Genomic DNA, 27,599 nt, shown 5'->3' with positions numbered 1-27,599 from the left:
CAAATATATGGAAAAGTATTTTTTTTCTATTTTAACAGTTGTATTTAGCCTGTTTTTAATTACGGAAATTCACATCGCGGAGGCATTCTCCCAGAAACATTCTACGTCACTTTTACAATCCGGCATCGTTGGAACACTCATCAATGTTTCTCATCAAATTTTCTGATCTCCATATATTATTGCGTCTATGGTTGTGTATTGCCATCAATGACCATATATCTATTATATTGAGTAGATTTACAAGAGGGAAATTCAGGAGGTGAGATAAGTATGATGTTAACACGTACACGCAATATTGAAACTGGTATGAAACAGTAATATGAAACGAACTTGTTATTATGTCACTCTTGAATTTACTGAGTATGGATAATACCATTCCTATTCGGCACTTATTATTTCACAATTCATAATAATATTGGGTGAATAGTTTTTATGCACTTATTTGGTTTGATCTCTTTTCGTTGTTTCATCTGAAAGTTGAAAAAAACGATTTGTCGATGAATTTAATATTCATTAACTTTCACCTCATGTAAAATTCTTCTCAAAATTTGTATAAGAATTTGAAATAAATCATCATTCGAATTCATTCAACGACAAATATGAAAACAAACTAAGCAATATCTTGATTGTCATTTTCGAACTTCTAATTCGCGCATGCGTACAAGTGGATTCCTCCCAACGATTTGGCTCATTTTTTGTCGTAGTCTAGAACGCGTGTTATCAATATTGGTATAATAGATATATGTCAATGACTCTCATCAATGTTTTCTGATCTCCATAGACTTGATAATATATTATTGAGTCTATGGTTGTTTATTGTCAGTTAATATTCGATCTTCCTTGGGCTGTTATTGTTGATGAAAGAAGGCATTGCTGATATATTTTATAGGTTCCTAGAGTCATCAATATGAAAAAGTTTACAGGTGGTAAATTTTCACTGCTTGCTTTTGAAAAATTCGACTCCATTTCCACAAGTTATAACAATCTGACAAGAACGTTTAAAACAATGTCAGAAACTGTCATCGGTTTCAGGAAGATATAATTCTGTATCTTGGAACATAAATACATAAATGCATTTATGTTCCAAGTTCTATATAATATCCTCTTGATCAGTTCCGATGTTGTCGAATTCACAAAAATTACTAGACTCTAGTAAAGGCATTCTACGTCACAAGCTCTCACATATTTTTTTTCAAAGGCTATATTTTTTTTCCTACTGAATTTTGAGTGGAACCTTTTATGTGGTGACTAACCAATGGAAAATGGTTTCCAAAAATAATTTTTAATTCTTTTTTTGAGTTTTAGGAAAATACCCCATTCAATCTATGAGACAAGGGATTCAGGGCCATGCAGAACCACAGAGGGCTCAGCGAGTCTTCTTGGAAAATTCCGCGTCTTATTGGAATAGGTCCTGTTATAATGGAGCAATCTGCTGCTTTCATTTGAAGACTAGTACGCCAGGTTGACATGGCGTTTTTCAGAAACTCAACAATATTGGGATCCACCTTGTAAATCTTCAAGATCGTCAAGAGCCATTCGTGAGGTATAGAATCGAATGCTTTTCTGTAGTCTATGTACGCAGCGTAAAGATTCCTTCGCTTTGAGAACGCTTGATTGCAGATAACTGAATCAATTATTTGTTGTTCTTTGCACCCTCGGCTGTCTTTGGTGCATCCTTTCTGTTGTATGCATAGAAATCATATTATATATTATTACTCTAGAATGCTAATCCAGTAGTAGGAAATGCGGCGAAAAATTGACAGTGGTCGTTAATACGAATGCGCATCATTAGTTTATTTTCTAGTAGAACGTTGCCGAGTTTCTGAATATTCTGTCAAACGAATCTTATGAAGAGGGGGCAATTCATGTAACGAAGGTATGTCGGACAACAACGCGTTTTCTTTCAGTCATTTGATTTTTCACTGTTGCACGATCTGCTCAGAGGTAAGAAGTTTTAAGTCACATTTTCTGAAATGTACTTGTGTACTTGTCTATCATATTGAAATAATAAATGCAAAAAAAAAAATTCAAAAGTTGAATGAATTATCGAGTTCCACTGATAGCGAATTCCATTGATGGTATATAGTACCTAGTATTGCACTAGATCAGGATATTTCAAAATTGTTGCATGGAGTTTATAATATGCACTCAATGCATAGGTACCTGTTCATCTAATGGAATCTGCGATAATATCGAATTGCATTGGTGATATTAAGTTGAGATCTGCTGGAATTTTTGTTGTGAGTTCCAAATATTTAGTAAGCACCAGTTATTACCATGGAATTCGCTATAAAACTCCAATATTCAGCCAATTCACGGTTTGGTCAAACAATCAATGAATACTCAATAATACTTCTATCGACAAATTTAGATTTGGACTTATAACACGTCACCTCCGAGATCCCGATATATTTTCATTGACTCCTACAACAAGTAGTCATCCATGCGTTCAATACCGACAAGAAGTCCTGTATGAATCGAAAAATAAGTTTTTTCACCGAATGAAATATGTTTATTTCTCATATATACCAAATAAACAATTCGATTGACATAAGGTAGAAATGTCTAGGCAACGTTCGAGTTGAAATAAACTAATGTCGCGCATTCGCTTTAACGACAACTGTCAATTTTTCGCCGCATTTTTTACTACTGGATTAGCATTCTAGAGTAAGTATATATATTATGATTTCTATGGTTGTATGGCGATGATTTTATTTCTTCCGCAATGGTTGTGAATAAGATGTCTAAAACTCTGGTGTATTCACTGATTCGATTTTGTTTTTAATTTCGTGGGGATATGGGATGAGTTTCGTTTTTCCTACTGTAGGTAGCGCTGTTTAGAATTTGACAGGGCATTGTCAATTGATATTTGAAAATAATTCGAATACTTTCCTACGACTTACGAATATGTTGTATTTATAAGATTATTGTATGTGTGAATATTTATTAGTTTTGAGAAAGGGGTGTAGAACATTCATTTATTCAACATGTCCTTCAGTAAGTTCAGTTTCTGTATGGAGAATCAAGAACTACAGCTAATAATTCGGTGTTGTTGGAATTTGAGGCAGAACGCAGAACCAAATCAGATGAACGAACATTCGGGACGGATATAGCTAAGTTTTATGGAAACTTCAGCAATATTTCAAAGAAACTGTATTGGAAATACGTAATGTGAATTGTGAGCATGTACTGAAAATCAGAAATATATAAATCTATTCGAATCTGTTACTTCAAATATTCTTCCTGAGTAGATATAGTGAAAATTCCCTTTCCGTCAACTTAATATATTGGATATTTGACCAATCAACTATGTTTTATTAAAATCATATTGAATTAGGTACCCCCCTCATGAATTCAAGTTGTCAAACGGAAATTATCTTGAAGAAGAACAACGAACCCCGAACCCTTATTCCATAGTGTTGAAATATTTACAGATTAGTTTTTACAACGAAAATTGAACTGTAAAGCACAAATATTCCTTAACAGCTGACAAAATGGGCCAGTTTATATTTTGAACTCGTTGATCGACATTCGCAAAACGCAAAACAGAATAAAACGAGAGAGTATCATTGGACTTCCTTTGGTAGAACAAGGATAAAACGAAGCAAATGACATGGTGGCGCCGCCACGAAACTGATCCCATATCCCCGATTTTCTGAAATGTTGATGCTTGCAAAAAGTGACAAGTGCACACACCAGTGTTTTAGACATCTTAGTTGTGAATTCGGTTTGAAATGCACGATGTGATTAATTTATCATCGTTGGAAGACATGTGATTGGTCGGTACTTGGATGGGTCTTCTGAATTCCTTTGATCTTTAGGTAACAGATATGTTGTGCCATGTGTAAGGAATACTGGAATTCTTTCAGGATTTTCAATGACATCATTTATTGTGGAGGTCAATTTGTCATGCATAATCCAAAATTTTTTGATCCAGAAGTTCTGTAATCCATCATTATTATATTATTATTATTATTACGAATAAGGAATGCAACGGACTTATTAAAGTCGAATCACTGCACCCACAATTAATATTTATGAGGTGATACATATACATCTTAAATTAAATGAGCAAGTGAAATAGCAAGTTGAAATTAAATCGAAATCAATCAAGCAAAGGAAAGACACAGTGTAACAGAAAAAACACTCATAAACTAAGGACAAAAAAGAATATCGGAATACGATATTCCGAATTAATTTGAGATAATTTTAACGGTGTATAGCTAGAACCTTCATACATTGTTGCAGCAGAGCTGCAAAGGCGTTTATCACCCGGAAATATGATACTTTGAGGCGCTTGAGATCAGACGGTATTAAGTCGCGGGAATTTAAATAATAACCTGACCGATAAGAGTTGAAAATGTTTTTCATGACACTCAGTAAGGAGATCTGTAATTGATTTCAATATCCAGTGATAGGGACTTCGGAACAAGCGAAAATGGTCAGCAATGTTGATTAAGGAGATTTATTAGTCTGGAGGCCCTGAGAGGAAATCAGTTCGCAGAGTTCGAAGTAGCCGAAATTTTCTTGTAACCGCCGAGCTTGAGAACGCTGATTTTTCAACTCAGCAAGAATGATCGTCCAATGATTTCGATTTTGGGACGTTTTGGTACCACCCATAGCGTGGGAGAGAAAGACCGGGGGCAAAAGTACCTCGGAAAAGTTAGTCAGTCGGTCCGAGGAAAGTGATCACAAAGGAATACCCCTTCAAGTCGGTCCGAGGAAAGTGATCAAAAAGAATACCCCTTCAAGTCGGTCCGAGGAAAGTGATCAAAAAGAATACCCCTTTAAGTCGGTCCGGGGACGTGATCTGTAAAATATCGAAAAATATACCCCTTCGAGTCGGTACGGAATAGTGGAGAAATTATAAGTCTTTTGTAGAGTCAGTCAGTAAGGAAAGAGTATAGGGACTTAGACTTAGAATAATTAGGTTGGCACGAAGTAAGAGAAAAAACTAGAAGTAGATCACGGATTAGAATCGGAGACTCGGTCGGCTCATAAATTTGGAAAAGTTGCGTATAAAGAAAAGTCCAGTCCTTTGTTTTGTTGGTTTTGTTGAAATAGAAACGGAATATCGGGAAATAGGTAGTTGAAGAGAACGGAAATAATTTGGAGCTGAAGTCAGTTTTATCGGGAATCAGTAAAGTAGTAGTCGAGGAGTGATCGTTTATTTTGATTTGTAGTAAGACCATTGAGTTGGAATTTTGGATAGGGAAACTTAAAGCGTAAATCGTTTGCGACGGAAAAGTGCGGAAAGTTCGGTTGAGTGTAAAGAATTCGCCGTTTTGTGCGGGTAACGTCTGGTGTCGAAAAGTTCTTCATCGGCAGCGTCAGACAAACGGCAGTCGCAGAAAAAGGTAAAAAATTCCAATTTTTGTTTTTCCAGAGTCCTGAAAGCTCCTCTATAATTCATTGATTAAGTATTGATTATTATTGCGCGCTAAGTTGGGGAAGTTGAATTTTAAACCAAGATTTTTGTTACGATAAATATGGTTTATTGTTTTGCGCTCATTTGCATATGTTTAAGAAATTGAAGATTTTTGTTGGTCGTCTTCGACAGGAACGTATTTGTAGAGAAGTTCCAATTTCATTTTGCCAATAGATTTATTTGTTAAAGTTTTCCATGAGTTTCATTTAAATTTCTCCCCAGAAATAATATCAACTTCAAGACCTGTCCTTCGCGCGACGGGCCGAATCCACATTTTTTCCCCCTTCGAGGGCCTTCAATTTTGTGTGTTTAACGTCTTAAAAATAATCACCCCATGAACAGTGGAAAGCCGCTCTTCCATTGATCAAGATACGGGGTGCATTATTACACTGGTGAACAGCTAGGTGGGATTTAAGTTGATTTTTCTGGGGTAGAATACTAAATTCTTTCTTTTGAGAAATTTGATTTTTATAGTTTTAGTTGTTTCTGGAGCGAGTCGAGATAAAATCCATTGCCATTGTAGAAGCATTAAGAGAATTTTGATATAAAAATTTTTGTGGTTGATTGATGGATTCAGTTGAGATTTTAGATTATATCAATGAATTTGAGGACTTTCGGATGAAGGAACTCTTGAGTTATTTCTATATCGATTGATGGAAACGTTAAGAAAAATTGATAAAATAGTTGATCAGTATTGAACATTTGAATTCAATATTTCGCGATAAGTTTATTGTTTTGAGGGTGCATTCTTGGCTGATGGCGAAAGATATTTTTTGTCTTTCATTGTTTTCAGGTAATTTATTTTTTTGAGTGTATATTACTGTGTGTAAGTTGAGTGCGCGGATTTATTGAATTTGGACTTGCAGTTTATCGAAAATTTTAGAAGAAAAGTCGTCAATCAAGTTTTATTTTTGCGAGCATAGTTATTCATTTAATTGGAGTGTAAGGGGGAAGGATGCGTTTTATAGCCTCTCCTCTCAAATGCCAACCTCACCTACTCGCGGTGCACCCTGTTCTTACGAACGAGGCTCTGGCGACCGAACATGAGCGGTATAACTCTGTTTCCCACAATTACGTAGCCTAAACATTGGCTTGAGCAGGAAATGGCTCTCTGCGTTGCTCAAGTTACGTCTCAGACCTTGTCGTCTCAGGATACCTGTGCCACAAGATAATCTAGTCGTAGCCGCAACCAAAGTTGCACTGACAGCGTTACCAGTGCAGCTTTTGAACACCTTCTAACGCAGCTCCTACAAAAAGATGGATCAGTCGAACAGGACAAAATTCGTATCCGGAGGTAAAATACCCTCCCATTCGGATCTCCGGGGGAGGGTGCCTGAGCGAGTGAATCATCGAACAAACACCAATGAAAAGCACATAGCTTTTGCAGCATGGAACGTCAGAACCCTGCTAGACAACCCCAAGGCCGACCGACCAGAGAGGCGTACTGCCCTAATCGATAAGGAACTGCAACGAACATCCATTGCAATAGTTGCTTTAAGCGAAACACGCTTTTCGGACGAAGGTAGCTTGGTAGAACAAGCGTATACTTTTTTCTGGAAAGGCTTGCCGGAAGGCGAAATCAGACAACATGGCGTAGGCTTTGCCATTAGAAACGACCTGGCCGCCAAACTTACCGAAAATCCAGTTGGTATCTCAGAACGTTTAATGACCCTACGTTTTCCTGCAGCGAATAACACGTTTGTGAACATCATTGCAATATACGCACCCACTTTGAACTCCTCTGACAACTTAAAGGACACTTTTTACGAAACACTCGTTGCTACATTAAGTAAAATCCCAAAACGGGAACGAATTATTCTCCTTGGAGACTTCAACGCTAGAGTGGGCAGAGGTCAAGACTCAGAACTATGGCCAGGAATAATAGGGAAACACGGCACAGACAGCATCAATTCGAATGGAGAACGTCTGCTGGCTCTTTGTGCAGAACACAATCTGTGTATAACGAACACCTATTTTATTACGAGAACCAATTCAAGGGGGACCTGGCGCCACCCGCGCTCAGGGCATTGGCATACCCTCGACTATGTGATCGTGAGAAGGAAAGATCTGAAAGAGGTGTTGGTCACTAAACCCAGAGCAGATCTGGAGTGCTGGACTGATCATAGGCTGGTAATCTCGAGAATGAAAATCTCAATGCGCCCAAAATACCAACGCAAGCCGAAGTATCTAAGAGAGCGCCTTCAAATATCCAAACTACAAAACCCTTCTACAAAGGACAGATTCACAGCTGCCGTCAAAGATAGCCTAACACCACCGGATTATAACGACGACATTGAGACTCATTGGCTCCGTATCAAGTCATCCCTTACAAATACAGCGAAAGAAATACTGGGCACAGAACGATCCCGAAAATCCCCAGACTGGTTTGCCGACAGCGAAACTCATATCGCACCCCTTTTGGACGCAAAACACAAAGCGATGAAAACCGCAATTAACAAGCCTGGCGATGTTGCAGCCCAAATAGGTTTCATAAACATAAAACGCGAGGTCCGTCAAGAAATAAGAAAAATCAAGGACAGCTGGTGGAAAGAAAAAGCTAGGGAAATACAAGCTTACGCCGATAACCATGACTACAGGCGTTTTTTCGAAGCTATTAAAACTGTTTACGGTCCAAGCAGAAAAGCTAGCTTTCCTATAAGAGATGCTCATGGAGCTATTCTAACTGATGATAGAAAAATTCTCGAAAGATGGAAGGAGCATTACTCACAGGTCTTGAATCAAAATAACGACTCGGATTTATCCATTTTAGACCTGCTCCCCGCGTATAGTCCGATGACATCGCTTGATGATGAAATCTCAATGTCGGAAATCATAAGCGCGATTAAAAATATGAAAAATGATAAGTCACCTGGTCTAGACGGCATTCCGGCGGAGATATTCAAAGCCTTGGATGAGGACATTGTCAATAGTCTCCTAATACTATTCCGCAAGATCTGGGAACAGGGAGATGTGCCACAAGACTTCAGAGACGCTTTAGTTATCAACCTCTATAAGAACAAAGGCGATACGTCGAATTGCAACAATTACAGGGGCATATCGTTGCTTAATCTGGCCGGTAAAGTTCTCTCGAAGATTATGGCTAATCGTCTGGTTCCACTCTTAGAGAAGCTTTTACCTGAATCCCAGTGCGGCTTTCGACCAAATCGAGGTACGGTGGACCTAATTTTTACACTGCGACAGCTGCAAGAAAAGGCCCGTGAACAACAATCAAGGATTTATACAGCCTTCATCGATTTAAGCAAGGCATTCGACTCGGTGAATCGGAGAGCGCTATGGAAAATCATGGCACGTCTAGGAGTACCCGAAAAATTCCTAGCAGTGTGTAAAAGCCTTCATACCAACAACACCGCTAGAATACAGCATAATGGCTCTACAACCGACCATTTCTCAACCAACTCTGGAATAAAACAAGGCTGCGTATTAGCGCCTTTATTGTTCAATATTTTCGCCATAGCTGTATCGATAATTGCTGACATGAGCATGCCCGTAAGAGGTGTTGGGATAAGATTCAGATTTGATGGAGGCCTGTTTAACCTGAAGCGCCTCAGAGCAAAAACCCGTACCAAGTTTATCACGGAACTTCAACATGCAGACGACTGTTCACTCATCGCTAGCAGCTCAGAGGATCTACAGATAATGATGGACACCTATAAACATATATACGAAGCTTTAGGCCTTAGACTCAATATTGACAAGACCAAAATCCTGGTAAGTCCGCCAGAAAGCCTTCAAACAGATATCAGCCTGGACAATGAAACTCTAGAACAGGTCGAGCAGTTCAAATACTTGGGAAGCTTCATAAATACTAGGGCTAACCTTGACACGGAAATACACAACCGTATCAATTCGGCATCAAGGGCATTCTGGAAGCTGAAGGACAGAGAGTTCCAAAATCACGACCTCAATCTGAAGACCAAGACAGCTGTTTACAGAGCAGTGGTCCTCCCAACGCTTCTTTACGGAAGCGAAAGCTGGACTCCCTACAGGCGACATATTAAACAGCTTGAACAGACGCAGCAACGTCATCTAAGACAGATAATGCACATCAGATGGTTCCACAAAGTTTCGAATGCAGAAGTCTTGCAGCGCGCGAGCTGTACAACAATTGAGACTCAAGTAACGAGGGCCCGACTCAGATGGAGTGGCCACATTCTGAGGATGCAAGACACAAGACTCCCCAAAATAGCTCTATACGGCGAACTCACTGAGGGAGCCCGGAAACCTGGAGGCCAGTATAAGCGGTTTAAGGATACACTACATCAATCCCTAAAATCAGTTAATGCTAATCATAACTGGGAACAACTAGCGTTAGACAGGTCACAGTGGAGGTCTTTGGTCCACAGTTATAATGGAGAATCGAGAAGGATACAGCGGCGGCCAGATCTGGTTGGAGACTATCCATGCCCTGAGTGTGGAAGGATCTGCAGGTCACGGTTGGGTCTCTTTAGTCACAGGAGGGCACACAGTCGCAACTAGCACTAAGAAGTTACAAGTCTGTTCGATTTTTTTTTTTTTTCCTTCTTCTTTTTGTAGATTTATTCCCGGTAACGGGATACAGCAATGAATGAATGATTCATTTAATGCTTATTGATGACTAATTGAATGACCGGTTATTTCGTTACAGAAAAAAAGTGGATTCAAGAATTAGCTAGTTTCATTCAAGTATATTTTTTGTGGAATTTAAAACAATTTAGAGAAAGCAGATAAGGAAAATTGGGACGTTTGTTAATGTTGTTTTTTTAAGAATTTGAACGCGGATTTAAGGGTGAAATCATTTCAATTAATTTATATTATTTTCAATTTGGAGGATAAAATAATTTTGAATTTCGGTCATTTGAATTTAATTGTTTCAATTAAGTGAAATTTGCAATTTTAGTAATTTCAAGTTAAGTGTTTTGATCAAGTAAACGTCAGAATATTTCGGAATTTTAAGTCAGTCGGATGTGATTTTTGGATCGGAAAGTTAGGACAAGATAGGGTTGCAGGCTTTTTTTCAGGACATTGTTTATTGAATTTTATTTTTGCTGTTGAGATATAATTTTTTTTCAGGGCGTTATTTATTTTTGGGATAACAGTTGCGTTCAGAATAGTATTTTTTTGTTTGATATAATTTTTCTTTCAGGACGTTTCCATATAAGGTTGATATAATTTTAATAGGGAGAGTATTTGGCGTTTATAGTCTGATTGATTCTATCGTGTGTGCACAGCGTAGTTTGGATTTCGAAATAGGGATACTAGATTCATACTTTGAAATATCGGAAACCTGATATAATTGTTTTGTTTTGCACGACTAATTTGCGGAGTTTGAAGATAGTTTTCGGATTTAATTGTTATTGAGGTTATTCAGAAAGTTTTGAAAATGTTGCCGGCGGCTAGTGCTAGTATTACCACCCCTGCTGTGGCGGAAAAAAATGTTATGAGGTTTCCGTTTATGTATTCGTTGGGGATGATTGCGACAACACTTGATGGTTTTTCGGGAAAAGACGCAAAGCGGTACTTCGACAAATTCGAGTTGAGGTCGAAATTGGACGGATGGAGTGAGGAAGAAATACTTACTCTATTGAAATTAAAACTGATAGGCGCGGCGTACGAATATTTTGAGTCTGATGAGGTGTATGATAAATTGAAATACTCGGAATTGAAACAGCGGCTTATTTCAAAATTTACACCATCAAAATTGCCAGGGGAGAGTCAGTGGAATTTAAGTCGTTGTTTCCAGCGACATGATGAAGATGTTTCATCATTTTGTACTAGGCTGCGGATTTTAGGCGCGGAATTACTTCGGGAAGATTTGGGCGGAGCATCGCCAGGCGAAGAAGCGGGAATCAAAAAAAAAATAAAGAGTTGATATTAAATCAGTTTAAAACAGGGTTGCGCAAAGACTTGATGAAAGATATGGGGGTAGTTTTATTAAGAGAAGAAAATTTAGATTTAGAAAAATCGGAGAGACTAGTCATTTTTTAAGAAACTGCAACCAGGATGATACAAGGAAGGGCATCAAACATCCGAATATCGGCAGTTCACACACACAAAGTGTGTCAGTTATGCGAGCAGCAGGGTCACACGGCGAAAGAGTGTAAAAATAGCTGGAGGAGTCAGGAAAATGTAGGACAAAACACCAAAAAAAGGGTGCTATTCATGTGGTAGATCGGGACATTTCGCTAGAGAGTGTAGGAATTATGGAAGGTCAGGGCAAATGACATTGTTATACTTGTGGTCAAAAGGGTCATTGGGCTAGAGATTGTCTAGGACAAAATAGTCGGGGACAAGAGAATTTTAGGGAAAATAGACTACAGACACCTACGAACCCAATAAGAGGAGGTGATGTAAGTTTGGAAATGATTCAGCAAAGGGGGGAGGAAATGGCACAACATTCAACTAGAGAAGGGAATCGAAGTACGGAAGCTATTTCCAACCAATTGTCTCCATTTTCGCGGGAGTTCCAACCCAGGAAGCAAGAGGATAACATACATAGGGGTATTAATACTATCAGAATAGAAAATCCGGACCCAGCAGGGGTAGGTCACAAGGGTGGTGATAGGTCGGCGAACCTAGAGTCACTGGTGGAAATCCTGAGGGGAAGAGGAGAATGGAAAAGGAAACAAGAAGACTAGAGGGGAAAGGGAAGTAGCTTGAAAACTGCGGGAAGAAGTCTTCCATGGTTAAAGCAGAAGTTGCGGAGGGAATTCAGGAGAATTAAGGTGTTCGGAAAAAACAAACAAACAAAGGAAAACCCGAGAAAAAACCGGTAGAGGCATGGGAAAAGGAAGCCTCAAATAAGAATACTAGGGATTTTGAAGGAGGAAACTTAGCAATAAATACAGAAATGATAGGGAGGAATGCTAAGTACTTACATGAAAAGGGGCCCAGGGGGTCAAAGATTAGGGAACGCGTGCCAAGGACGGTCGCGACGGAGGAATGCCAGTTAGCAGAATCGAATATGGGAATAATCGATAACGTAGAGCAGATGATCGAAGTAGATCAGGAGGAAGTTTACTGAAATAGTAGTGGATACGAACGAAGTGGAGTATCCAGAGGAAAATAGACCCAATACAGAGAAAGATCAGATGATGGAATTTAGGGTAGGAGACTTGGTATATTTCAAGGAGGTATCTGAAAAATTGGAAAAGAAATGGTTAGGGCCAAACAAGATCAAGGAAGTGTTTGATTCGGTAACCTGTAGGATACGAAAATGTGGGGGTGGGAGAGCAGAATTGTTCGAGTAAACATTCAGCCTTATGTCGCTAAGGTTCGGAAAAAGCGCCCTGACGAACATTTGTCAGGAAGGGAGGAAAGATTTGAGCACTTTACTATGACCGATTCGGAAATAGAGAAACCTCGGAGGATTTATCCGATAATGGTTCCACAGGGGTATGGGAGACATACACGGAATTCAGATACAGAATTAGAAGGCAGTGATGATGACAACAGAGAACCAGACAAGATTTTAAGGAGGTCTACCCACATAAGGCGTCCCCCAGATAGGTGGAGACCTACCTGATCAGATAGGAGACCAGGGTAGCGGCGGGAAAATCTGTAAGATTGACCTGTCAGGAGAAGTGAATCGACTCCTGCCCTTTCGCAGATTCCAGGAGCTCTCACTGACCCGGAGAGTCACAACCTGAAAAGGGTCCTTTTTCTTTTTTTTCTGGGTAGTGGCAGGACATTCTGGCTGATAGTCCTGAAAAAGGAATAATCGACCATTCCCATTCCATAGATTATAAGTAGAATAACAAGGAGGTCCGGTAATAATGACTTATAGTAAGGGAAATGAATGGTATAAAGATGGGTTTCTCTAATTTTTTTTTGGGTCAGATGGGCGCCAGGGTTGAGTATCATAACGAATTAATCTCCCGAGAAACCCTTGATCATTATATAGCAATTGGTTCATTTTCGTTTAGATTGAAATCGTTGAAGTTAAAGGTTGTTTGCTGTATTAAATATGAGAAGTTTTGAAAGAGACACTGCAGAGTTGAAGTATTCTGAGTTAAGCTGGATCTAAAGTCATATTCGGTTGTGTTAGGAGCTTCATGTTGGGAGTTAGATTAACGAAAAAAGGGGTTAATTGTGATTTGCTGATGGATGATTTTAAATATCATCAATAAAGAATATCGGAAGTAGGTAGATGAAATGAGAAAGAAGTAATCCTTGTCGGAAAAGGATTATGAAGAAGCGTTGTGGTCACCTTTAATGTGAGCACAACGTTCTGCATGCTATTTCATAAGATTTGAGTTTTATTTAGGTATATGATAGGTCATTTTATGATTATTGTTTTCCTATATGATTAAATTGCACGCTCATGGGAGATGAATTGTTTTTGTATGATTTTTGCATGTATTTTTTTGTCATTCTTGCATTTAGTGGATAAGTTGGTTTTGGTCAAGTATAACCATAGTGCGGAAAACCGAATATTGCGGCTATTTCATCAGAAATGTTGAGAATCTTCATGAACTCGAAAAGTTGTGCGTCAAAGAATTAGAAAGAAGAAATGAGAGACATTCAACTCAATATGTGGACGTGTGCGTACGAGGGTATTCTGAACTGATCAAGTGCGGTTTATGGAACAATGTCGGTCCGTATATAAGGCTCGAAATTCATCATTCATGATGACGTAATCGTCATCAGTAGAACGACGATAGTTCAGCTTAAAAAGGTTCTTCGAGAGATGCGAGTGGAAGGGAACCAGAAGAGAATTAGATTAGAGACGGCGGGACATAGACTGTCCACTACATATTTTGACGATCAAGAAGGAAAAGGATAAGCTCAACAAACTGCGATTAATCAAATGCATCACTCAGTAAAGAATGTTTTCAACTTAAGGGAGACGAATAACGGCGAGAAAGTGCGAGCAAATCCAACGTCGAAAGTACGCTACCAAAAACAAATCGAGCAATATCCAGGGTTACACCCAATTTTACTTATAGTGACACCACACTGAACTGAGAGACATAGCCGGTAAACGATGCGCCGAATAATGTGCCGCGTCAAAAAGGTCGAACTGAGTTTGTGTTTTCGTAACCCAGATGATCATACGATATGGACATTAGCACGGGTTGAACAGTGGCGTTCCGTTTAAAGAAACTTTTCCACCTGAGATAAGTTTTGGTCTTTCACTTGAAGAGTTATTCCATATGATTCCGAGGATATATATGGTTGTGTGAGAATGTTCGCGATAGTGAGAAAGAATTCCGAAAATTGAACCTAAAGAACTCCATGTTGGAGATAGTGAAGTGATTGATGAAAAGATGTGGGTAAAAACTATTTTGATGACCGTTGTCCGAATAATGTACTATTTAGGTTTAGTTTGTTCATGTTTGTTTTTTTTTGTTGTTATTTTATGTTTATAGAGCTTAAAGATGATGTGTGATTTAAAGGACTACTACATAAGTAGAGTTGTTAGAGCATTTGTATGTTAAGTGATAAGGAAGGAACTGTAGCTTGTGAGGAAAATTTGTTTGTGAAACTTAATTTTTGGTGAATGTTAGTTTTAGGAAAGAGCAGGAGATGATGGACTTTGGACGAATATATGTTAATTAGGAAAAGTTGTGGCATCCAATGCCGAAACTTTTTAAAAGGAGGGAGTATTGTAATAAATCGGAATACGAGATTCCGAATTAATTTGAGATAATTTCAACGGTATATAGCTAGAACCTTCATACATTGTTGCAGCAGAGCTGCAAAGGCGTTTATTATTCGGAAATATGATACTTTGAGGCGCTTGAGATCAGACGGTATTAAGTCGCGGGAATTTAAATAATAACCTGACCGATAAGAGTTGAAAATGTTTTTCATGACACTCAGTAAGGAGATCTGTAATTGATTTCAATATCCGGTGATAGGGACTTCGGAACAAGCGAAAATGGTCAGCAATGTTGATTAAGGAGATTTATTAGTCTGGAGACCCTGAGAGGAAATCAGTTCGCAGAGTTCGAAGTAGCCGAAATTTTCTTGTAACCGCCGAGCTTGAGAACGCTGATTTTTCAACTCAGCAAGAATGATAGTCCAATGATTTTGATTTTGGGACGTTTTGGTACCACCCATAGCGTGGGAGAGAAAGACCGGGGGCAAAAGTACCTCGGAAAAGTTAGTCAGTCGGTCCGAAGAAAGTGATCAAAAAAGAATACCCCTTCAAGTCGGTCCGAGGAAACTGATCAAAAAGAATACCCCTTTAAGTCGGTCCGAGGAAAGTGATCAAAAAGAATATCCCTTTAAGTCGTCCGGGGAGCGTGATAAAAAAAAAGAATACCCCTTTAAGTCGGTCCGGGGACGTGATCTGTAAAATATCGAAAAATATACCCCTTCGAGTCGGTACGGAATAGGAGAGAAATTATAAGTCTTTTGTAGAGTCAGTCAGTAAGGAAAGAGTATAGGGACTTAGAATAATTAGGTTGGCACGAAGTAAGAGAAAAAACTAGAGGTAGATCACGGATTAGAATCGGAGACTCGGTCGGCTCATAAATTTGGAAGAGTTGCGTATAAAGAAAAGTCCAGTCCTTTGTTTTGTTGGTTTTGTTGAAATAAAAACGGAATATCGGGAAATAGGTAGTTGAAGAGAACGGAAATAATTTGGAGCTAAAGTCAGTTTTATCGGGAATCAGTAAAGTAGTAGTCGAGGAGTGATCGTTTATTTTGATTTGTAGTAAGACCATATATAGAATTGTGTTGGAATTTTGGATAGGGAAACTTAAAGCGTAAAACGTTTGCGACGGAAAAGTGCGGGAAGTTCGGTTGAGTGTAAAGAATTCGCCGATTTGTGCGGGTAACGTCTGGTGTCGAAAAGTTCTTCATCGGCAGCGTCAGACAAACGGCAGTCGCAGAAAAAGGTAAAAAATTCCAATTTTTGTTTCTCCAGAGTCCTGAAAGCTCCTCTATAATTCATTGATTAAGTATTGATTATTATTATTTATAAAAAGAAAAATGCAATTGACGATGTAGCTCATTATCGTCCGATATCTATATTGAGCTCTTTGGCGAAGGTGATGGAGAGGCTAGTGTATGAAAGGATGATGAATTACCTCAATAAGTTCTCAACAATAACAAGTTGCCAGCATGGATTTCGAGTTGGTAGGTCAACTGAGACCGCGGCATGTCAACTGGTAGATTATGTACATGGCTGCCTGGATAGTGGACTTTTTGTGGCAGGGTTGTTTTTCGACGAATCTCGGGCGTTCGATTGTCTGAATTTTGAATTCATCTTGGAAAAACTATACCATCTAGGATTCAGGGGAATTTTTCTCGAATGGGTTAAAAGTTATCTTGCGGATAGAAAAATGTTTGTCTACAGTAATCAAAAAAGTTCTAAAGATTATCCTATTCAAATGGGTGTACCACAGGGATCTGTGTTGGGGCCACTTTTGTTTATTTTATTTGTAAATGATTTACCGGACTCTATTAAAATATACTTCATCATCCTGTTTGATTTTAGAATCTTGTTGTTTGCGGACGACACGTCCTTCTTGATAACAGCATCAAGCTTACGGGAACTAAAGAGTAGATGCGAAATGTTGGTAGAGTATTTTTCGGACTGGTGCCGGAAAAATTCTCTGATACTGAACCTTGATAAGACAAATCTAGTTCACTTTCAGATACGCGAATCTGTTGAAAAATTGGTTCTTGATCTTCCTCTGGGAAGATTAGAATCTTCTGAGTGTGTGAAGTTTTTGGGCCTGAAGGTTAACAAAAATTTAAATTGGCAGAGTCATACCGAGTCTGTCTGCAAAAAGCTCAGCAGTGCCTTTTTTGCACTGAAACGTTTAAAAAATATATTTCCGCCAGGTGTGTTGATTAGTATTTATTACTCAATGGCATTCTCACATATGAATTACAACGTCATTCTATGGGGATGGTCAGCAGGCGGTAGGGAGGTTTTTATTGCTCAGAAGAGAATAATTCGACTGATCTTCGGTCTCAAACCCCAGGAGTCCTGCAAGCCAATGTTTTTGGAACATAGAATAATGAGCTTTCCATGTATTTATATCTTAAGATCTTTATTACATATTCACAACAATACTCAGTCTCTCATGAAATGCTCTCAATATCATGAATATAATACAAGGCATAAGAACACTATCTCAATCCCTGTGCATAGAACATCAAAATTTGAGAATTCACCTATGTATAGTGGAATTAAACTTTATAACAATCTGCCAAATAGGCTAAAAAATTTAGAATACTATAGATTTAAGAGAGAACTCAAGGAGCTTCTGCTGGAGAAATGTTTCTACAGCAAAAGTGAATTTTTGAGCTCTGTTATTGAATGAAATATATTGTTTTTCTTTTCTTTTGGTTGTAAAATGACTTGTCCTATACATGAACCATGTCTCAAGGGATTAAATAAAATTATTATGACTTTAGCCTTGCGGCTTTCACACTCCTCTCCAGAGGAAAATTCACTTATCCCAGATATCTCAGATATCAAAAGGATTAAGCTCTGTTGGAGCCCTTTCCAGGTTTTCGGGCTCGTGGTGGTGGTCGGGTCCGGGTCGCTCCTCGCCTCCCTGCTGTAGGTTGGATTCCTGCTCCACCCGCACTTCCTGTCGGAGTAGACGGTGTTCCTCTGCATTCCCCATGTACTTGCGTACAGTTCTCGCCGTTCCGAGTAGTACCGCCTTCTGCATGACTCTATAGATATTTTCGTCCAACTGAAGTTTCCTCAAGTTCTCTAGTAGTTTCTTCGGTATCAGGCCTGTAGATGAAATGACAATAGGGATGGTCTTGATATCTTTCAGCTTCCACTGTCTTCTGGTTTGTTCCTCGAGATCTCTGTATTTTGAAATTTTTTCAGTGTGCCTATCTAGAAGATTGGTATTATTTGGAATTGCCACGTCTATGAATAGTGCTCTGTCCTCATCCTTATTGAGCAATATGAGGTCTGGTCTATTGTGGGTTATTTTTCGGTCTGTGAGAACCGTGCGATCCCAGTAGAGCTTGTGATGTTCGTTTTCCAGCACAGCATCCGGATGGTAATTGTAATAAGGAACCTTTTTCGAAGTTAGAAGTTGGTGTTTTAGTGCCAATTCTTGGTGAAGAATCTTGGCAACAGCATCATGTCTATTTTTGTACTCCGTGCCCGCGAACTTCTGACATCCGCCGGTGATGTGCTGGATAGTTTCATGTGTCGCACAGCCATAACGACAGCTATCGTCCGCCACTGAGGCATCCTTGGCGATGTACTTCATGTAATTTCTTGTTGGAATCACCTGATCCTGGATGGCGAGCATGAAGCCCTCTGTCTCAGGAAACAACCTTCCGGAAGTCAACCAGTAGTTCGACGCAGATATGTCGACGTAATCATGGTTGACCTCGTTGTGGTGCCTCCCATGCAAAGGTTTGACAATCAGTTTCTGCATTTTACTTTCTGCAGAGTGTTCGACGGTTTCCAAGTGATCCTGTTGTAGCTTTAATGGTGTAGAACTATCAGCAACACAAACTACTCGATGGAGTTCTGACGAAGCTGCCTTGCTCAAGAAATATTTTCGAAGTCCTTCAATTTCCTGGGACATACGGTTGGACAAATCAACAATTCCTCTACCCCCAAGATGTCGTGGCAGCTCGGTCCGTTCTATTGAGCTTTTGGGGTGATGTTTATTGTGTTTAGTCAGCATCGTCCTTATTTTTCTCTGTAAAGCTGCTAAATCGGTGGTCGTCCAAGAGATAATACCAAATGAATAGCTCAGCGCCGAGCAAGCGTAGGTGTTAATCGCTTTTTTCAGATTCTTGCTGTTAAGACCAGTTCTCATTATCCTCCTCAATCTTCGGGTGAACTCCTCCGTTAACTCTTTCTTCATCTGGGTCTGATTGATTTTTCTTGCCTGTTTTATGCCTAGATACTTGTATGTGTCTCCTTCCTTTAATGCTTCAATTTCTGCACCTTCCTTGAGTTTGAACGTACCATCTTCTATTTTCCCTCTCGTTATGTTAAGCAGTCGACATTTTTCTAGTCCAAACTTCATTTTGATGTCTTCCGAGAATCCTTCCACCATTTTCAGCATCAGTTGCATTTGTTTTTTGGTAGATGCGAAGAGTTTCAAGTCGTCCATGTAAAGGAGATGATTCAGTTTCATCATAGTTCTACTGCCGCTCTTGATGGAAAATCCGTACTCCGTAGAATTCAATCTATGAGACAAGGGATTCAGGGCCATGCAGAACCACAGAGGGCTCAGGGAGTCTCCTTGGAAAATTCCGCGTTTTATTGGAATAGGTCCTGTTGTAATGGAGCAATCTGCTGCTTTCATTTGAAGACTAGTACGCCAGGTTGACATGGCGTTTTTCAGGAACTTAACAATATTGGGATCCACCTTGTAAATCTTCAAGATCGTCAAGAGCCATTCGTGAGGTATAGAATCGAATGCTTTTTTGTAGTCTATGTACGCAGCGAAAGATTCCTTCGCTTGGAGAACGCTTGATTGCAGATAACTGAATCTATTATTAGTTGTTCTTTGCACCCTCGGCTGTCTTTGGTGCATCCTTTCTGTTGCATGGCGATGATGTTATTCCTTTCGCAATGGTTGTGAATTCGGTTTGAAATGCACGATGTGATTAATTTGTACATCGTTGGAAGACATGTGATTGGTCGGTACTTGGATGGGTCTTCTGTATTCCTTTGGTTTTTAGGTAACAAGTATGTTGTGCCATGTGTAAGGAATACTGGCATTCTTTCAGGATTTTCAATGACATCATTTATTGCGGAGGTCAATTTGTCATGCATGATCCAAAGTTTCTTGATCCAAAAGTTCTGTAATCCATCAGGCCCAGGTGCTTTCCAGTTGTGCAGTCCTCTGATAGCTGATGTTACTTCTTCAATTGTGATCATGTCATGCTGCATCGGCTCATATTTTATAGCTTCAGATTTTTCATCTTCAATCCATCCGGTATCTCCATTGAAGTGAGGTTTCGTTGATAATTGTTCGGTCCAGAATTGTTCAATGGCTTCCTTTGGTGGTAACTTTCCATTTTCTCCATCCGACGATGTGAGTGACCGGTAGAAAGATTCTTCCGACTTTTCGAATGAATTATTGTCTCTTTTCCGGCTATAATTGCTTTTATATCTCCTCAGGCGTTCTGCATACAGACTTAATTTTTGCTTCAGAGTGTCGAGGCAATGGTGAGCTGTAGCATTCTCCGTCTCTCGTTCTGTATGTGTCCTGTTTCTATCCATGATCTCTTTGGCAGCTTTCACAACCTTTCTTCCTCGATTCCCGTTCAAGTACTCCGTCAGTCGTCCAATGTCTCTTCTTAGCCTTTCTATTTTGTGTTGAAGACGTTTCTGCCATGCTGGCGCGTGTAATTTGTGTAATTTTGGACCATTGTTGTTGCGAATTCTTGCCCCTATGATTTTGGCTGTCGTCAGCGCTGCACAGTAAAAAACTAGATGCAGATATTCCAATGAACTTCCGTTCTGTAGGTATTCAGGTAAAACGTCCTTATTCAAGATGTCGATTATAAGTGACAGCTTCTTGGATGTATTGAGTCGGGGAGGTGTTATTCGATGAAGAGGGTCTGTCCCTTCCAGTTCGGCGAAGTATCTCCTCATGTCAGAGTGAACTTGTCGGTGGAGCTCTTCCCTATCGTCCTGGAGTTCAGGCTCACTTGGGTTGCAAGATGGACTTTCAGTATCAATGTCTTCTAGGTGTTGTTGCCCAGGCATGTGAATTTCATCAGAGGTGTTGGTGTTATTCTCTATTGCTAGCGGACGCTGAAGTTCCCGTTTAATTGCGTCGATTCGGGCCGTTGGTATTAGTCTATTTCTCAGAATTACGCGGTACTGGTCTGCCACTCGTTGTTCAGTGACATTGAGATTTGGGTAGGCGTTGCAGAATTCCTCATGGAGCCTTTTCCTATAGTTGTTCGTGTTCTGCCCTAGTCCCGTGATGGAGTTATATATGCGCACAATAGTTTCATTCATGGACGTTGTCCACTTCATGCGCTTTCTAACTAACCCCGCTTGGGTGAACACTGGCTGAATATCCTGCGCAGCACCTTCAGCGGTTCGAGTCGGCAATTGAATTGGACTCGTTGGTTGCTGTTGTTGCTTTGGAGCTGTAGCTTCTTTTGCAGCAGGAGCCCGCTTCCTCAACATCCTGCCACCGACGTCCCGTATGCTGTCATGTCCAGCGCCGGCTCCAGACATGCCCTGACGATCCCCAGGCAGCGACTTGTTTCCGAGGCTTCTCGTAATCACCATTTCCATGGGTTTGTGCTCCCCTTTCTCGGTTTGGGTGAGGGGTAGAGAAATGGGAGCAGAAAGAGCACCCCCATAAAGGATGTGAAAGAGAGAGGAAAAAGGGATGGGACTGCGGACAGCAGGCGTGGCTGGCTGCACCGTCTACGTCGTTACGATGGCTACCCGGCAGGCCATCTACCAGATAGCTGCCAGGCAGGCCAGACATTATAATTATTATTATTATTATTGCGCGCTAAGTTGGGGAAGTTGAATTTCAACCCAAGATTTTTGTTACGATAAATATGGTTTATTGTTTCGCGCTCATTTGCATATGTTTAAGAAATTGAAGATTTTTGTTGGTCGTCTTCGACCGAGTAGGTAATTGTAGAGAAGTTCTAATTTTATTTTGCCAATAGGTTCATTTGTTAAAGTTTTTCATGAGTTTCATTCAAACTTTCTCCTCAGAAATAATATCAACTTCAAGACCTGTCCTTCATGCGACGGGCCGAATCCACATTTCTTCCCCTTTCGAGGGCATTCAATTTGTGTATTTAACATTTTAAAAATAATCACCCCATGAACAGTGGAAAGCCGCTCTTCCATTGATCAAGATACGGGTTGTATTATTACAAATGATCATAATGAATACAGTCTCTTCAAGTATCTCTTTACTTCAATGGATCTCATGGAGAACAAATTGAAACTCAGATTATTACATAAATGAGTCATTCTTTGAAGTGTTGAATTCTTGGCGCATCTAGTATTTCGAAACTTAGGTAGGAAAACACTCGAATGTGTTAGTGTTCTACTAGGTATGTTCAAATCAATTCGTTGCAGAAGATCACTATTTTGAAGCTCAGAATTAAGGAGCTTGATGAAAAACATAATGTCATTCATCTCTCTTCGATCTTCAAGGCTGATCATATTGAAAAATTTGAGTCTGATATTATAATTTTCAGGATCTCCAGTTGTGAGGCGGAAAGTGCACTTATAACTCATAAACCTTAGAAACCTTCTCTGAATACTCTCAATGCGGTTTATGTATGTCATTTACTGAGGACACCACACTGATGATGCAAAATTCAACCTGAAAAATATGAAAGAAAAATAAAGAGTTTTGAGAGCATTCAAATCACTAAATTGACGACATTGACGAATTAAATACCCAAGTAATCTATTAGAAGAACTGACAACGGCCTCAACCTGTGAATCACACATCAACTTGAAATCAAAAATTACTCCAAGGTCTCGAATTTGGCTTACCCTACAAAATTCCCGACCATCAAGTAAATACGGATAGTGAATGGGGCTTTTATATCCATACAGCACATGACGTCCAATGGACGTCCATTTTATATCCAAATGAAGTACAAACGTCCACGGACCTTATATGGAAGTCCAATAGATGTACATTTCTGGACATTTACTGTACGTTCATAAATGGACGTTTTATGGATGTCCATTGTACTTTAAATAAGGGATGTTTGACCAACATCCATATACGTCCCTTATTGGACATCCTCTGGATATACAAATCTGGATCTTAATTGTACAATCAGAAATTGTACGTTAGTGTACGTCCATTCAACGTACAATTTTGGATCAACGTGAATTATCCATGAATGTACATCTTTTGGATGTTCGGATCTGGATACAAATATGTACATCCAGAAATTGTACTTTTCTGTACGACGACTGGATGTATCATTTTCTACTATCTATAATTATTCATTTCTCAACATTCGTAGGATGTACATTTCTGGACATTTACTGTACGTTCAAAAATGGACGTTTTATGGATGTCCATTGTACTTTAAATAAGGGATGTTTGACCAACATCCATAAACGTCCCTTATTGGACATCCTCTGGATATACAAATCTGGATCTTAATTGTACAATCAGAAATTGTACGTTAGTGTACGTCCATTCAACGTACAATTTTGGATCAACGTGAATTATCCATGAATGTACATCTTTTGGATGTTCGGATCTGGATACAAATATGTACATCCAGAAATTGTACTTTTCTGTACGACGACTGGATGTATCATTTTCTACTATCTATAATTATTCATTTCTCAACATTCGTAGGATGTACATTTCTGGACATTTACTGTACGTTCAAAAATGGACGTTTTATGGATGTCCATTGTACTTTAAATAAGGGATGTTGGACAAACATCCATATACGTCCCTTATTGGACATCCTATGGATATACAAATTTGGATCTTAATTGTACTATCAGCAGGTGAAACAATAGATTACCCGAAATATAATTTGGAGGGCCTTTCAGACGATTCTACCAAGTATTTGTATCAACGTAGACTTGACATGTATTTAAAATCTCCGGAAAACCAAAGAACAACTGATATATACCAGAATATTGTGGAAAGTATACATCAAGCAGCAAGAGAAGCTATTGGAGAGAAAAGAAAATTCAACAGTGCAAAAATATGGTGGAACGATGAAATAGAAGAAATAATTGCACAAAAGAAGAAAGCTTATATGAAGTGGATCACAACAAGGCTACAGGAAGATCGGGATACTTACAACGCGATGAAAAGAGCAACACGAAACAAGATTAACAAAGCAAAGAACGAAATATGGGATAAAAAATGCCGAGAAATAGATACATACATAGGAGGAAGGAAATCTACAGAAGTGTGGAAGTTTATAAAAAATGTTAAATCAACAGGAAAGGAAAAATCCAACATAAGCGTAATCCGACAACAACAATGGATACAGCACTACACAGAATTACTTCAGGAACGACGTCCACAATACAGAGACGAGGAGAACGCATTTAACATTCAAGGTGAGAACATTGAAATTGATATGGAAATGGTGGTGGAGAATATAAAAGGCCTGAAACAGGGTAGATCCTGTGGACCAGAAGGGATATATGCGGAGCTCATCAAGAACGGTACTAAAAAACTTTTCCACCTGCTTACTACAATATTCAGCCGATACATAAACGGTGAGGATGTCCCAGATGCTTGGAAACAGGCTTATATATCTTCAATCCATAAAAAAGGAAAAAAAGACGTATGCTCGAACTACAGAGGCATCTCAGTTACAAGTACGCTTAGCAGACTATACGGAAGACTTTTAAGAACCCTAATAGAAAAAGAAATTGACGAACAGGAGGAACAATGTGGATTCAGAGCTGGAGATCTTGCACGGACAATGTGTTCTGTATGAAACAGATAATTGAAAAAAGAAGTTCAGTTAACCTAGCAACGCATATTTTATTCGTAGATCTAACCAAGGCTTATGATTCAATACCTTGGTGTATGCTATGGGAAACACTACAGAACACAAATATAAACCAGACTTTGATTGGGGCATTGAAGAATCTATATTATGGCTCAACATCTAGAATTAAAATAGGAAACAAATTGTCAAGTCCATTTTATGTCAATAAGGGCTTACGACAGGGATGCACCATATCAACCACTTTATTTAAAGTATATATAAAAAATGCTTTAATGCAATGGAAGCGAAAATGTTCTGGGATGGGTATACCCCTGAATGATACAAACATTTACACCTTACAGTTTGCGGATGATCAGGTAATAGTCGCAGGAGACAAAGAAGATCTGGAATACATGACACGCAAACTGAAAGAAACATATGAATATTGGGGATTAGAAATGAACCTAGAAAAAACCAAATACCTTTGTATAGGAGACGAAAAGAGTGTACTGGATATTGGGGGTGCAGAAGGCATACAACCTTGTGAGGAGTACAAGTATTTGGGAGTGAAGTTCGACACAAGCGGCACAGATGACAATGAGATAAGATCTAGAGTAACAGCGGCAAGAAAAGTGATTGGCTGTTTGAATGGAATATTGTGGAGCAAAAACATAACTAGATCACGAAAGTACAACATCTACAATACAATGATCAAAAGCCAATTAACATATGGGTCCGAGACATGGAGACTGACAGAAAGAAATAAGAAGAGGATAGAAGCTGCAGAGATGGATGCGTTGAGGAGATCGGCTAGAATATCAAGAATGCAAAGAATAAGAAACCAGGAAGTACGTAATCAAATGGGAGTAGAAGGCACAATCATGGATGATATAGAGAGAAAACAACTGATCTGGTATGGACATGTTCAACGGATGGGACAAACACGATTACCGAAACAAATAATGGAGTGGATACCAAATATAAAAAGACGAAGAGGAAGACCAAAGAAAAACTGGTTGGAGGGAATACGAAAAGCAATGAGCGATCGAAACTTACAAATAGGACAATGGGAAGATCGCAAACAATGGAATCTAGGCATCGGACAACGTCGTCGCGCGTTTTAAACCGAAATCAGAAATTGTACGTTAGTGTACGTCCATCCAACGTACAATTTTGGATGAACGTGAATTATCCATGAATGTACATCTTTTGGATGTTCGGATCTGGATACAAATATGTACATCTAGAAATTGTATTTTTCTGTACGACAACTGGATGTATCATTTTCTACTATCTATAATTATTCATTTCTCAACATTCGTAGGTTGTACATTTCTGGACATTTACTGTACGTTCAAAAATGGACGTTTTATGGATGTCCATTGTACTTTAAATAAGGGATGTTGGACAAACATCCATATACGTTCCTTATTGGACATCCTATGGATATACAAATTTGGATCTTAATTGTACTATCAGAAATTGTACGTTAGTGTACGTCCATCCAACGTACAATTTTGGATCAACGTGAATTATCCATGAATGTACATCTTTTGGATGTTCGGATCTGGATACAAATATGTACATCCAGAAATTGTACTTTTCTGTACAACAACTGGATGTATCATTTTCTAGTATCTATAATTATTCATTTCACAACATTCGTAGGATGTAGATTTCTGGACATTAACTATACTTTCAAAAATGGACGTTTTATGTCCATTGTACTTTAAATAAGGGATGTTGGAAATAACAGGAATGTGTATGCAAGGATATACCCTTGTATTGCTGCCATGTCGGTGTCGGCTCTTATTGAGAGTAGGTACATACTGACTGTGTTGAAACCCAGATGTTCCGCCCTCTTATAATTATTCCTTTTTTTACTCTGGAACTTTCGTCCCAAAGACCGAAACATTTATTTTTTGAGTTTCATTTCAGTAACACACAGCGAAATATTGAATCAGAACAGAATATCTAAGAGAAACTCATTAATCTGTAATCAGTGGATTTTGAAGTGGACTCGACATATTTTGTGAATTTATGAATATTTTGGCTTTAGCTTGTTGAACTACATTTGAGGTGTATAGTGTCTAGTTCTAGTTCCAGTGTGTGGTGCATATATTTGATAGAAACGAGGTGAGTCAAAGTTTTTATTCTTGAGGGAAGTGGCAAATTTACGTGTAGAGAGAAAAATATAATCTAATGGGTAGAAATGTTGAAGGAATTGAATGTTGAATGCTTATACGAACCACGAATGTTCATCTCTGTTTCATGTTAATTTGATGATTTCATTAGTTATAATTATATTGATTCTATCGTAAAAAATATATTTTTGTCTTTTCACAACCATGGATATCTATTATTTGGTAGGGGGGCAACAATATAAGAATATGAAACGGAATTACGAGAAAACATCCAGAAATTCAATTTTCGATAGATATTATCACCATTCTATTATAATTATAGTATGGTGATGTACTATATGATATGACAACAGCAAAATTTCAATGAAATAAATTTACAGAAACGGCCATTCACTCCAGTAAAGGGGACAGGAAGGAGATAGAAGAGGCTATTTCTATATAAATGGGTTCGAGGAGCCAACGATAGAAAATATATCATAAGTGTTTCCTGTTCAGTGTATATATACCTATATATCTGCTTCTTTGATATTCAGTTTTTTATAGTTTAGTTTTTTTTTTGCTTAGGGACAGTAGTCCAATGTTCAAATTATACTTGTTATTCATTTTATTTTAATTTTTCACATAAAGATGTGGAACATTTCCAGGCA

At 38.9% G+C, this 27,599-nt stretch overlaps 1 protein-coding gene across 1 annotated transcript; it reads left to right on the top strand.

Annotated features, from left to right (window-relative positions):
- The first annotated feature begins 23,944 nt into the window (after nucleotides 1–23,944).
- Nucleotides 23,945–24,814, top strand: LOC123315921. The gene has a single exon (XM_044901827.1). The coding sequence runs from the start codon at nucleotides 23,945–23,947 to the stop codon at nucleotides 24,812–24,814; it is 870 nt and encodes a 289-aa protein (XP_044757762.1).
- The last annotated feature ends 2,785 nt before the right edge of the window (nucleotides 24,815–27,599 follow it).

Source organism: Coccinella septempunctata, chromosome 6, assembly GCF_907165205.1.
Source record: "Coccinella septempunctata chromosome 6, icCocSept1.1, whole genome shotgun sequence".
Lineage (NCBI taxonomy): Eukaryota > Metazoa > Arthropoda > Insecta > Coleoptera > Coccinellidae > Coccinella > Coccinella septempunctata.
Note: the sequence above shows the minus strand (reverse complement) of the source record. Positions and strands in the feature narration are given on the sequence as shown.